We start from the raw sequence: 13,138 nt of genomic DNA, 5'->3' as shown, positions 1-13,138 counted from the left end.
ATTGCGCAACCTACCTTTAGAAGTACACAGTTGAGGGACACGGTGAGAGGCCAATGGGAGCGGTTAGTCGATGTCCGTGGGCGGGGCTTCACTTGCCGATTGAGTCGTTCTTTATTATATTGTTTTTCGAAGACGTTTGCTGCAGAAAAAATGTCGAAATAGATTATAAGGAGCAATAAAGAATAATTTGGATTCATTCACGACGATATCTATGTATCTATTATATATAATATATTAAGTATTTATAAAATACTTATTATATCCCAATACAGACTTCAACTTATAACTACTAATAACAATAATTATTGAGAGTTAAGAGAAACTTTATAATTATATAATAATTACGTAACTACCACGACCGAAACCTGAACACTGGTCACGACGAAGAGGCAAAAAAATACCAGGCTTTAATGAAAAATATGTGATTGTTTTAGGGATCGGAATCTGTTTATTTGGCCAACGACATTTTAATTTACAAGTATTTTTTCTTGGTACGAGTTGATGAATTTGTACAATTAGCATTAAAAAGCGTAACGAAATATACAAAAACATGCAGAATACACATATGCGTTCACATAAGGCAATAGCAGGGGTTAAGTGACAATATGGTTGTTAATATTGTCTGTGGGGTTAAATATAGATATAGATTGGATTTTCTGTACAGGATGAATAGTTATGTATTAAATAATACGGGCATGGATAACAATGGGTGAGTACTTCTAAATGATTACGATTACTAAATGATCACAACCTCTAAAGTTTAAGTTATTATAATGTTATTACAATGTTATTATATATGTTTACATTGTTGATAATGAACATTAAGCTCTTAACATTTCATACAATAGTAAGGTTATTTATATATCCAATAACGTGCAAGTATATTCTATATATACTATAGCTTTGTAACAAATGGAGTTGTGTATGGAATTATGGAATTATGGAATTATGTGTTGCATCAACACGAAAGTAAAGAGAAAGTGATCGCGTATGTGTACATCCAGCCAGCAGGCGGCGCTGAGCGGCAGGAACCGTCGGTCAACAGTTGCCGGAAGTTGTGTGCACAATACAGTTTTGCTGCTACAATGGCGCCTCTGGACTTGGATAAATATGCGGAGATTGCAAAACAGTGTAAATACCTGCCAGAAAATGACCTCAAGGTAACTGTTTATTTACCGGGAAATGTGTAAGGCTAAGGCAGATGACAGCTCGGTATCATTGTTTACTCGCACTTGCTCGCATTAGATAAACATTATTTAGCTTATGTTAGCATCAGATAGATAGCTCCATACCTAGCTAGCATTTCGCATTCATAACCGGAAGTCGTAGTCTCTAGCCGTTCAGAAGAGCCCCTGGGCTTTATTTTTCATTAAACGGTAACTGAAATAGTTGGTTTGTTACGGTTGACCATGAGTAAATCAATGTTGGTGTTACTGCCCCGGTTGATCAGCTACACAGCAACTTCACCCGGCTTATTGGTTCGGAATGGAATGAGCTGGCGGTCACCTTAGAGCTGTCAGAATCATCGCCTGATTGCGATTATTTGAGCAGTTCGCTATCTTTTTGTGAAAGATCGTTGTTAGTTTCCACAATCTTTCCCCAATACCTTCTATACCATTATACAGAGGCATAAAATGGAAAAAAAAGTAAATTAAATTATCAATTGCAATTAATCATGACAGTCGTCAACTAAAATGTCATGCTTGTGACAGGTGTAGTTATAATTTTTTATGATAACTATAGGGATGACCATGTTCCGTAATAGTCGTTCCGTAAATATCCCCACTCCCAAAGTAGTATAATTTCCGGCAAGTTTCCGGAAAGACTGAATGGAAGTATGTGGGAATGAAAGCAGTAACATTTCCAAATGAAGGGGTGGAGCCAAATCCAAATTAAGCACACATAGTGGGTTTTTATGAATATTTATTTCGTACAATTATTTGAAAAATCATTTGTTTTCAGGAAGAAAACAAAACATTAGAGTCAGATCCGCACCATGGAGCTCAACTGCAAAGACGAGAAATGGAAATTCGTCCAGTCTCTACGGAGCCAAATCTTTATATTCTTACATTTTATTCCTTTTTCTTTTTTCTTAAAACTACCACTCAGAAACTAGACGTGTCTTTTACTGTTGGAGCTTTGCGACCGTGCAGGGACCTAAGCGCTTCACTTGCACACCAGCTGCACTGCAACACCGAGCTGGGGAGAGAGACGGGGCAGGGAGAAGGGGAGCGACACGCTGGTCTAAAAACTGATTCTGTTGCCTAGTCTAACGTGATATTAGACACCTCTCGCGCGAGCATTACGTAATGTATCCGAAACAGTCATCTAAGTGGGAACAGACGCAATACAGAACTTTTCCGTAAAGGAGGCTATGTGGGAATGACTACCTACTGCCTTTTCCGGATATTTTTTTATCCACAGGAGTTTAAGTACAGTTTGAAGCTTGTTGGTTTCAATGATTTATTAGTAAAATATACTGTACATAGATGCTTGATTTCACCTGTGCAGTGACAAGATAGTGTAAACTATGGACGAAACATTTGATACTGTCCAATTTGAAATCATTAGCATAATTAGAAGTGTAGAAATATTTAAGCAAATGTCCCATGATATCCTAGAATGTTGTTCCAAAATGAGGCTTGCAAACAGACCGTACACCACAAATGCTGCAAACTGTCAAGGCCTTTCGTTGTATTTCCAATCTACAGAGATTATGTGACTATGTGTGTGACCTGCTATTGGAGGAGTCAAACGTACAGCCCGTTTCTACACCTGTGACAGTATGTGGTGACATACATGGACAGGTAGGCCTATTCATATCCTTATGAATACTTATAAGGGTTCATTAAAACAGTTCTTTTGACAAGAGAAGGCGGTGTTCAAATGCTCAGATGTAATTTCAATTATTAAACCGCCTGTATTGGAATGCTTCTTTTTAAAATGCAGTCCTCTCCTCCCGCTTCTTTTTTTCTTTTCTTCTTTTCTTTTAAAGCAGAAGTTGTACTCTTACTTTATTAAGCTTCACCAATCAAACTTTTTTTTAATATATATATATATACATGCCAGTTTTGGTACCTCCCCATGTCAATGAAAATGTTGCAGCCCCAGTACCGGATGGGTGTAAGAGATGTGTTTGAAATGGACATTGACCAGTCGGTGCCCCAGAATCTTGCCAAGTGCTTGAGTATTGGGATACAGGCCAGCTTTTGTTAACGTGGGGGTTTCCCCAAAATTTGCTTGGATGCAGCTGCGATAACCCATGATAGTGGTGTTTAAGCAGCAACTTGCTTTTGTAGCTAAGGCAGTTCTCTTAACGTCGCTTGGAGCTAAGACAGTCTGACTCAGTGAAGTCAGGATAAAATGAAGCTATTGTGTGCGTGCTCTCAATATTTAATGGATCAACCCATCAGTGGAACGGATGCAGTGTGCAGCAGGATCAATACAGAATGTGACGTTTCTTTCACATTCACAGAGCAAGAAGAAGAATGTTGCAATAATAACATTTCCATTTAAACAGAGTAAATGATCTGCACGTTCCATTTATACAAAATTGCACTCCTTTAAAATAAGTTCGATTTTTCGGAGTCACTATTTAATATTGACTAAATATTTGATATAATTATAATGCAGGCCTTAGCATGCGGAACTGAAGTCAACAATTGGTTTCATTTCGGACGACTGAACACTGACACTCTTGAAGAGAAAAACATTTGTTGCCTAACCTAGCTGATTTCTTCTCGAGACAGATCTCAGGAACACATTTATACCGGAAGTAATGGCGTAAGCGAGATTTCGAGAATACTGCCATAGTTGATATGGGAGAGAGTATCCATAGATCACCTGGCCTAGGAACACATTATTTAATAATTCCTTCACATAGCGATGTGTTATGCTATTCCACAGCACAAATCGTACTTTAAAATAATAAACAGTGTACTTCTAAGCTTTAAAACATAACCAAAGTTTGAGGGAAGGTTTTGCCATCTTAAGTAATGGCTGTTATGAGTTAAATAATAAATCTTGTACATTGATGATTTGAACCACAACTATTTTTTTCATTCCTGACCTACTTAATGACTGTACTTTAAAATGATTAATCTGCGAAAGTACTAAAATACTCAAGTGTCATTCATCTGTTTGCCCCCTAGTTTTATGACCTTTGTGAACTCTTCAGAACTGGCGGACAGGTTCCAGACACAAATTACATTTTCATGGTTGGTATTCCATGTTAACATCCTCATAACATTAATAAAATAATTGATCCCTCATTCTTCCTATGTGTCATCAACCTTGTGTGGCCTGATGTGTTTTAGGGCGACTTTGTTGACCGAGGATATTACAGCCTGGAGACGTTTACCTACCTGCTCGTGCTGAAGGCAAAATGGCCAGACCGCATAACCCTTCTCCGTGGAAATCATGAGAGCAGACAGATTACCCAAGTGTATGGCTTTTATGGTCAGTCGCTTTTATGGTCACTTTTAACCGATTTTTGGGTCTTTTTTGGTAGCGGTGTGGCATGCATTGTGGCTATATTCGCTTTCTTAAATCAAGTAAATCTGTTTTTATTTTCCCTGCAGATGAATGCCAAACCAAATATGGAAATGCAAATGCGTGGCGTTATTGCACAAAGGTGTTTGATATGTTGACAGTCGCAGCAGTAAGTGACATTGCACTTCTTTTTAGAGTTCCGACAGACTCGCAACACTTTTACTTACGCACAACATCGCTCTGATGTGGTTCTAACACCGCACCGATCTCTTGTCAGCTGATGGATGAGCAGATCCTGTGTGTGCACGGAGGCCTCTCACCAGACATAAAAACCCTGGATCAGATCCGAACTATCGAGCGCAACCAGGAAATCCCCCACAAAGGGGCGTTCTGTGATCTGGTGTGGTCCGATCCCGAGGATGTCGACACCTGGGCTATCAGCCCTCGCGGTGCTGGTTGGCTCTTTGGCGCGAAGGTCACAAACGAGGTAACCAAACCCGTTTCTTTTTTTTTTTTGTCTCTCTTTCTCCTCTCTCACTCTTGCCACCTTTGCCAGTCTTTTCCCAGGCAAGTTGGAGCTGCCAAGGGCAACAGGAGACCTCCAGGGTCTTCTTTTTTTTTTTTTTTTTTTCAAATACATCTCCGATGTTGAAATTGATGTTCCATTTCCGATGTTAAATAGTTTAAATTGCGAATGACTCCATTCGATACAAGCCTGACTGAACTATTTTATAAAAGACTAAATGTTTGTATACGTGCTGCAGTTAGAAAATGGCCATGTTGAGAAAATGTAGGCTTACCATGTTGATTTCAGATAAATTAGGTTCTACTATATTCCTATTTCGCCTGTAAATCCTAATTAAAGAGTAACTTATATTATTTCACAGATAAGTCAATATTCTCTATAAAGTTGTATACAATTATTGTTTTTCTTTTCCAATTAAGTTATTAGAAAATAAGATTTTTTTTTTCTTTGTGTGTTTTGTCTTTTAAAAATGTTAAAATGGAAAATAGTGAAAAGTAGGGTGGAGGTTAAGTGTATTGATTCATCCTTACATATCTCATTCCTGCTTATCTGTTTTATTGTCTTTTCTCTCTCTCTCTCTCTCTCTCTCTCGCTCTCTCTCTCGCTCTCTCTCTCTCTCTCTCTTACCCTTAAAAACCTGTCTAGTTTGTCCACATCAACAACTTGAAGTTAATTTGCAGAGCACACCAGCTCGTTCATGAGGGCTACAAGTTCATGTTCGACGAGAAGCTGGTCACCGTCTGGTCGGCCCCCAATTACTGCTACCGCTGCGGCAACATCGCCTCCATTATGGTTTTCAAGGACGCCAACACCAGAGAGCCAAAGCTCTTCAGAGCAGTGCCCGATTCTGAAAGGGTAATTCCACCGCGAACAACAACGCCATACTTCCTGTAATCTGCATCTAACCAAAAAATGGCCTAAAGAGTTATTTGTCTCCCCGTGCCACAAGATTAAGGGACTGCACCGTCTGTGACAGTGGTGACACCTCTATATCGTTATTGTGTCGTACATTCCTTTTATGGAATTTATGCCTTTGGGGCCAACTATGAATTATTTCCAGGCTGCAATACAATCACAATCTGAATCCATGTTTTGAAACATCACGGCCAATCATGAGGCGAGTCCATGAGTTAAAAAATATATGTATTTCCAGTCTGGATAAATCTTCTATAGAAAGGTTCAAAACCGAGTCGGCCATTTTCAAAATTGTACTATTTATAGTCTGATATCCATTGTAATTTCCAATAAAACAAATCTGAAGACCAAGTCCCATGTGTATTATGTTTATATATAATGTTTAAGCTTATTTTGTTATGGAGATGTATTATCGTTTGTAAAATAATGATGATGATCATGATGATGATGATGAAGCACTTAAAAATGTTATGCGCTTTTATTCTGATAGAACTGTTATTGTTTTAGTTTTACACATACATTTAGTGTTGTAATGTGTTCTTATAAATAAACATGGACATAAAATAACAAAAAATGGCTGTTTAATAATTAATGCTTATAGAATATTTAAGACGAGGTATTGATATTGAGATTGTTTATCGAAAACTCCCAAGCCCGTTTGGTCAGTCTTTTTATGCCAGCAGGCAATCTATCCTATAGCTCATCTGTTCCCAACCTTTTCGGACTCGTGGCCAACTTGAAAATCTCAAAAGTGTTCGCATTCTCCATCCGACCAGAAGTAATACGGGAGCCAAACAGTGCGTTCTCAGAGGACCTATATTTGAACAATCATATGCAATCTCATACATACAACGCAGTAGTTATAAATCAGAAAAAGAGGTGGGTTGAAGATAACCTTATATCTATAGAACTTTTGTGTAAACTTAGTAACGGTATCTAGTAAACGGAGTCTGAAAGGCGTAGTGTTTCGAATGTAGCCTAATTACTCATGCCAGCGCTGATAAAACAGGCAATAACAGGAGCACATTAATATTAACTCAGAGATACGTCGTCGGTAAAGGCATTAGAAATCTCACAGCTCTGTCAGACAGATCAGGATACTCAGAAGCAACATGAAGCCAAAGGTTTGCCAGGTAATTCTGTGAGAAAGCCAGTTTCAATGCACTGTCGCAGCAGAGATCCAGAAGATTGTCCTTCTCTTGTGCTCAGGCCTGCGAGAGTCTCGTCCCTGTGGCTGGCAAAGGGGTTTTCGATCCAACTGCACTGCACATCTGGGATGGGGAAGTATTCACGCAGCTTGGTCCTCAAACCATGCAGGTGCTCTTATACATGATTGATCACAGTGACGGGAAGCTGCATTTCTTCCTTAGTCAAAAAATCAGACAGATTCTCAAACGAGTCAAAGTTTGACCGGTCAACTCGCCTGGCCCACATATCCATTTCTCTTATGGTCGCTTCTATTTTATTCAGGACATTGAACATGGTCACTGCTTTTCCTTGGAGACTGAGGTTGAGTCCATTTAAGTAGTTAAAAATGTCGGCCAGGTATCCCAATTTAGCCAGCCACTCAAAATCACTGAAGCGATGTGCGAGTTCAAACTTTGTGTCGAGAAAAAACACCCTCGCCTCATCACACAATTCAAAAAGTCGCATCAGTACCTTCCCCCTTAAGAGCCACTGGACTTTGGGGTGTAACAGAAGCCGCTTATGGTCACTGCCCATCTCGTCACATAAAATGGGGAAATAAAGGTGACTGCAGTGGGCGGCTTTTGATGAAGTTGACTCTGACCGCCTCATCTAGAACAGTCTTTAGATCTGCAGCATTTTCTTTACATCCAGCGCTGCTCTGTGTATACTGCAGGGGACAGATGCTACTAGTGGAGCCACAGCTCTCACCCGGGTGATGACTCCACTGTGCTGGTCCAGCATCGCACGGGCCCCATCAGTGCTCACTCCCACACATTTAGACCAATCAATCTTGTTTAAAACTATGAACGCATTCAGAATGTCAAAAATAGCCTCAGCAGTTGAACGCGTCGATAAAGATTTGCAAAACAGGAACTCTTCTTTTATCTCTCCATTGTTTTCATATCTTACATAGGCAAGCAGGTTTGACAGATTTGTGATGTCTGTCGCTTCATCCAGTTGGAAGGCATAAAAATGACTCTTGTATGCTCATGATCAGCTGTTCTGACACATTCTCTGCCATCTCGTCAATCCTGCATTTGACTGAGTAATCAGACAATGAGATGAGGTAATCAACCTCATCTCATAGTAGCATCTGTCCACTGCAGTATACACAGAGCAGCGCTGGATCTAAAGAAAATGCTGCAGATCTAAAGACTGTTCGAGATGAGGCGGTCAGAGTCTTGCACGCCTTCTCTACCAACATCACCCCCACTATCTATTTTGTGGCGGGAAGAATACAATTTTGATTGTATGCAGCTTACCAGGCTTGGCTATGAGTCGGGCAACCCGATAGGACGCTTCCGCTGCCTTTGCGTTCTCAGCGCCCACACATGACGTTTAGATGACTTGAGTTTATTATCGAAAAATTCAAGCGGTTTGGACATGTACTGTTGGTGTTTTGTCTCGAGGTGACGGCGCAGTTAACATGACTTCAGAGTTTAGTTCGATAAAATCCCGGAACACACCACACACAGCAGTAACGGTTCGTCTTCCGTGCCTGTCCAAAAAAATCCCAATGATAAATATTCAGCGCTATACTTTCTCTGAACCTTTCTTTTTTGTTTGACAGGCGGGACTGTCCCGCCTGTCCGATGTCCTGCCGGGACTTCGCTTGTGGATGATGTACCAATGGCTTCTTTCCTTTTCAGTATGCCTGATGCAAGCCAGCTATCCATGATGATCACCTGCTGGAGAAATTCTCCTGCGTGGTCGGTGAGGTTAATCTGCCCGCCACAGAAAATTAAAACAGAGTATTAAAGATATTTATTCTGCAGAATAAAGACCAATATACAGACATGCTTCAAAGCAGTGTTCTGATCAGTCTATCTCTACTTTACTTGAAGAGGCCTTTATAGTCTATGAGAGGTTGGTTCCAATTCTGAGACTAGCCGTGTGTGTGTGTGTGTGTGTGTGTGTGTTGGTCGCCGTCACCGCATTCAAGATTCAAGATTCAAGATTCAAGATTTTTATTTGTCACATACATATACATACTTCCATACATATATGCAGTGAAATGTAATGCAACGCACCCGGTGATAGCACACAATAAGTCCTAGGAAAAAGTACTAAAATAAAATAAAAAGTAGAAAATTCCTAACTGACTCCTTAAACGTAATACAGTAAGTGGAATACTTATAGAATAAGATAAAAAATATATAGAATAAAATACAATAAAAAATAAATTGAAATAAAATGGAATAGGTTGAAGGAATATGCCTATGTATATACAGATATGTGCATTTAAAGTGGCATGTGAATTAAAGTGGCATGTGAATGTGAATAGTGTGAGGTAGTGTTTGGGATAATACAGCACAGTATACAACAGTACGGTGCAGCAATACGGCATCACGAACAACCCTGAACAGTGATACAGTATGCGGTACAGTATGCTACATACAGTACAGTAGGTAGTGGAGCCTAGTGCATGGCTCAGTTAGGACCCCTGGTGAGGTCAGCATTGACAGTTCTAATGGCTTGAGGGAAGAAACTCCGTCTCAGTCTCTCTGTTCTCGCTGCGTGACTGCGGAGGCGCTTGCCTGACCGCAGCAGCTGAAACAGTCCGTTGTTGGGGTGATGAGGATCCTTCATGATCCTACGGGCTCTGCTACTACACCTCCTGGTGTATAACTCCTGCAAGGGGGGGAGGGTAGTTCCAGTGGTACGTTCAGCTGAACGCACCACCCTCTGCAGGGCCCGCCTGTCCTGGGCAGTACAGCTCCCAAACCAGGCAGTGATGTTGCCTGTCAGGATGCTCTCCACTGCTCCAGAGTAGAAGGACTTGAGGATCCTCACCGAGACCCGGAATTTCCTCAGCTGCCTGAGGTGGTAGAGACGCTGCCTCGCCTTTCTCACCAGAGTGTCTGTATGAACAGTCCATGTTAAGTCCTCTGTGATGTGGACTCCCAGATATCTGAAGCTGCTCACCCTATCGACAGAAGTCCCATTAATCCACAAGGGCGCGTGCGTCCTCGATTGTGATCCACGCCTAAAGTCCACAATCAGCTCCTTGGTTTTGCTGACGTTCAGGTGGAGGCTGTTGTCCTGGCACCAGAGTGACAGGTCAGCCACCTCCTCGCGGTAGGCCTTCTCATCGCAGTCGGTGATCAGGCCCACGACCACGGTGTCGTCAGCAAACTTGATGATGGTGTTGGAGCTGGACCTGGCCACACAGTCATGTGTGTACAGGGAGTACAGTAGGGGGCTGAGGACGCAGCCCTGGGGGGATCCTGTATTCAGGGTGAGGGAGCTTGACATGTACTTCCCCACCTTGACCACCTGGGGGCGGCCTGTGAGGAAGTCCAGGATCCAGGTGCACAGCGGAGCATTCAATCCTAGCTCCAACAACTTGACAGCCAGTCTGGTGGGAACTATGGTGTTGAAAGCTGAACTATAATCAATGAACAGCATTCTCACATAGGCCCCCTTCTGGCCATCCAGGTGCGTGAGCGTGGTGTGCAGTACCTGGGAGACCGCGTCATCCGTGGATCTGTTCTGCCGGTACGCGAACTGCAACGGGTCCAAGGTGCGGGGGAGGGAGGCGCAGATGTAATCCTTAATCAGCCTCTCGAAACACTTCATGACCACCGAGGTGAGGGCCACCGGACGGTAGTCATTCAGGCAGGTTGGAGAGGCGATCTTCGGGACAGGAACGACGGTGGACCTCTTGAAACAGGATGGGACCACTGATTCAGCCAGGGAGATGTTGAATATTGTGGTGAACACCGGAGCTAGCTGGTTAGCACAGGTCTTCAGTACTCGTCCAGATATGCCGTCTGGGCCCGCAGCTTTCCTGGTGTTCACCCGCATCAAAGCCCTCCTGACCTCGTGCACGGACACTGAGAGTGCGCGCTCGTCCCCAGCGGTGTAGCTCCAATTAGCCGGCGAGCTAGCGGTGCTGCTGCCAGACTCGAACCGCGCATAAAAGGAGTTCAGTTGGTTGGCCAGGGAGGCGTCCGCACTCGTGGCTGGGGAGGAGCTGCTCTTGTAGTTTGTTATTGTTCGCAGACCCTGCCACAAGCATGAGTGCATGTGTTGTGGTGTGTGTGCAGTGTGACCAAAAGAGAATCCTATATATCTATCTACAGTATCTGTGGTGTGGGGATGGTGTGGTTTAAGCAGTCACATCCCCCTGGGTCTAGGTAATTAGGTCCCAGGATCAGTGTGGCTGCATACCTGTTGGTCTAACGAGCAACAGGTAAAGCCCCCATCCCGACACACACTCAGGAGAGGAGCCCTTGTCATGACATGTGTCCATCTGCTCCTGGGCTAATTCCAACTCATCCACTTTCTACTGTGTGTCTGTTTATCAAACATAGGATAAGATGTAAATTCCTTTGTGCAAGCACATACCTAAGAGTGTCGTGATGAATGGTAGAACGTCTTGATGTCATCTTGTCGTCTTGGTGATTAATGGTGGTGAATGGTGGGCGCTGGATACGCATCATCAGTAGTGTATCCTTGGATCTTGGGATGTTTTGGCCTCTACACTATACACCCTCCGCAAGGTGGCCAGCTACAGGCTGATCGGACCTGAGCTTGCGTGAGTCCAGACTCGTCACGAGAAAGAAAGCCATATTGATGGCAGACTTCTCGAGGGACTATGCATGGCAGGGCATCCTTCTCCCTGAGTCAAGCCAAAGCTGACCGCATACCTACTGGTTTGCTACTTTGGGGCCCAACAGGGGTCTTTCCTCCTCATAAAAAGCCACTGGCTGCTCCTTTCGGCTGCCTCTGATGCAGCTTTGATGGCTTAGCGCTGGTTCTGGCCTCTAACTCCCAGGTCAGCGAACAGTCTGGTGGTAGATCTTGCCACAAACCCTCTGCATCCCACCTCCACTGGGCGGACCTCAGCGTTCCAGCCACGGTGTTGTGCTTCAGCAGCGAGCTCGGCGTAGCATAGGTGTTTTCGCTCATAAGCCTCATCCACTGCGTCTTCCCAGGGTACTGTGAGTTCAATGATGTACACCTTCTTCAGAGAAGGAGACCACAGCATCAGGTCAGGTCTCAGGGTAGTTGTAGCAATCTCTGGAGGAAAAACCAGCTGTCGGCCAATGTCAGCCAGCATCTTCCAGTCACGGGCTAAGCGTAGCTGGCCTCGCTCAGATGGTGTAGAGCAGCTTCTGGTTACCTTAGCCCCCTCACGGACAAAGAAAGTTGCCCGTTGTTGGTTGGATGCTGGTGGTGGTAGGGAGTTGGTGGCAGTTCGGTGCAAGGACCTTCAGGACTTGGTTGTGACGCCACGTATAACGTCCTTGGGTGAGACTGGTTTTACACCCTGTAATAATGTGTCTGAGGGTGGCTGGCATAGAACATAGGGCACACCCCGGGTCTTCACCAAACCACTGGTGAAGGTTGACTGGTGTTGGAAGGACGTCGTATGTAGCTCTGATGGAGAAGCTCAACTGTCTCGCTTCCATGGCCCACATGTCTTTCCAGCTGATCTTCCTCCTCTCCACACTGTCCCATCTTGTCCACTGTCCTTGTTTGCCAAGAGAGACTGCCTTGGCCCATCGTGCAGCATCCTCCTGGTGACGTACTTCCTCCACCACCATCTTCCTCCGTTCTCGTGCTGTGGCCTTACTCCACGCTGGGGGGGTGGCTGTTAGCCCAAAGCCTCCTGTTCCTTGCTGAACATGGCCCACAATGTCAGCATGTTTGAGGGCTGCTGTTGCCTCCTCCACTGCTTTGGCTGGTCTCCATTTGCGGTCCAGTGGTTAAGGTCGGTGCATTGTTGCTCACCACTGTCTCTGGATTCATTCAGTGTCATCTGGAGTCTTGTTTTTGCACACTTGAACTCCTCTGTGAGACTGGTGAGGGGCAGCTTGAGGATGCTGTCTCCGTAGAGGCCTATGGTGGTAAGGCATCGTGGAACTCCAAGCCACTTCTTGATGTATCCTGTGACTGTTCTTTCCAACTTCTCTACAGTTGAGATTGGTACCTCATAAACTGCGAGGGGCCACAACATCCGGGGTAGGAGTCCAAACTGCAAGCACCAGGCCTTTAGCTTCCCAGGCAGTT

At 43.7% G+C, this 13,138-nt stretch overlaps 1 protein-coding gene across 1 annotated transcript; it reads left to right on the top strand.

The window, feature by feature from the left end:
• Window positions 1-1,085: 1,085 nt before the first annotated feature.
• Window positions 1,086-6,089, top strand: LOC307232606 (serine/threonine-protein phosphatase 6 catalytic subunit; the record flags this gene model as incomplete). The annotated part of the gene is made up of 7 exons (XM_080003705.1): window positions 1,086-1,160; window positions 2,712-2,807; window positions 4,152-4,217; window positions 4,317-4,458; window positions 4,581-4,660; window positions 4,769-4,978; window positions 5,663-6,089. The coding sequence occupies 7 exons, from the start codon at window positions 1,086-1,088 to the stop codon at window positions 5,909-5,911; spliced, it is 918 nt and encodes a 305-aa protein (XP_079859831.1). The 3' UTR covers window positions 5,912-6,089.
• Between the last annotated feature and the right edge of the window lie 7,049 nt (window positions 6,090-13,138).

This window comes from Zeus faber (assembly GCF_960531495.2).
Source record: "Zeus faber genome assembly, chromosome: 7".
Classification (NCBI taxonomy): domain Eukaryota; kingdom Metazoa; phylum Chordata; class Actinopteri; order Zeiformes; family Zeidae; genus Zeus; species Zeus faber.
The sequence above is the reverse complement of the archived record's forward strand: the minus strand, read 5'-3'. Positions and strand labels throughout refer to the sequence as shown.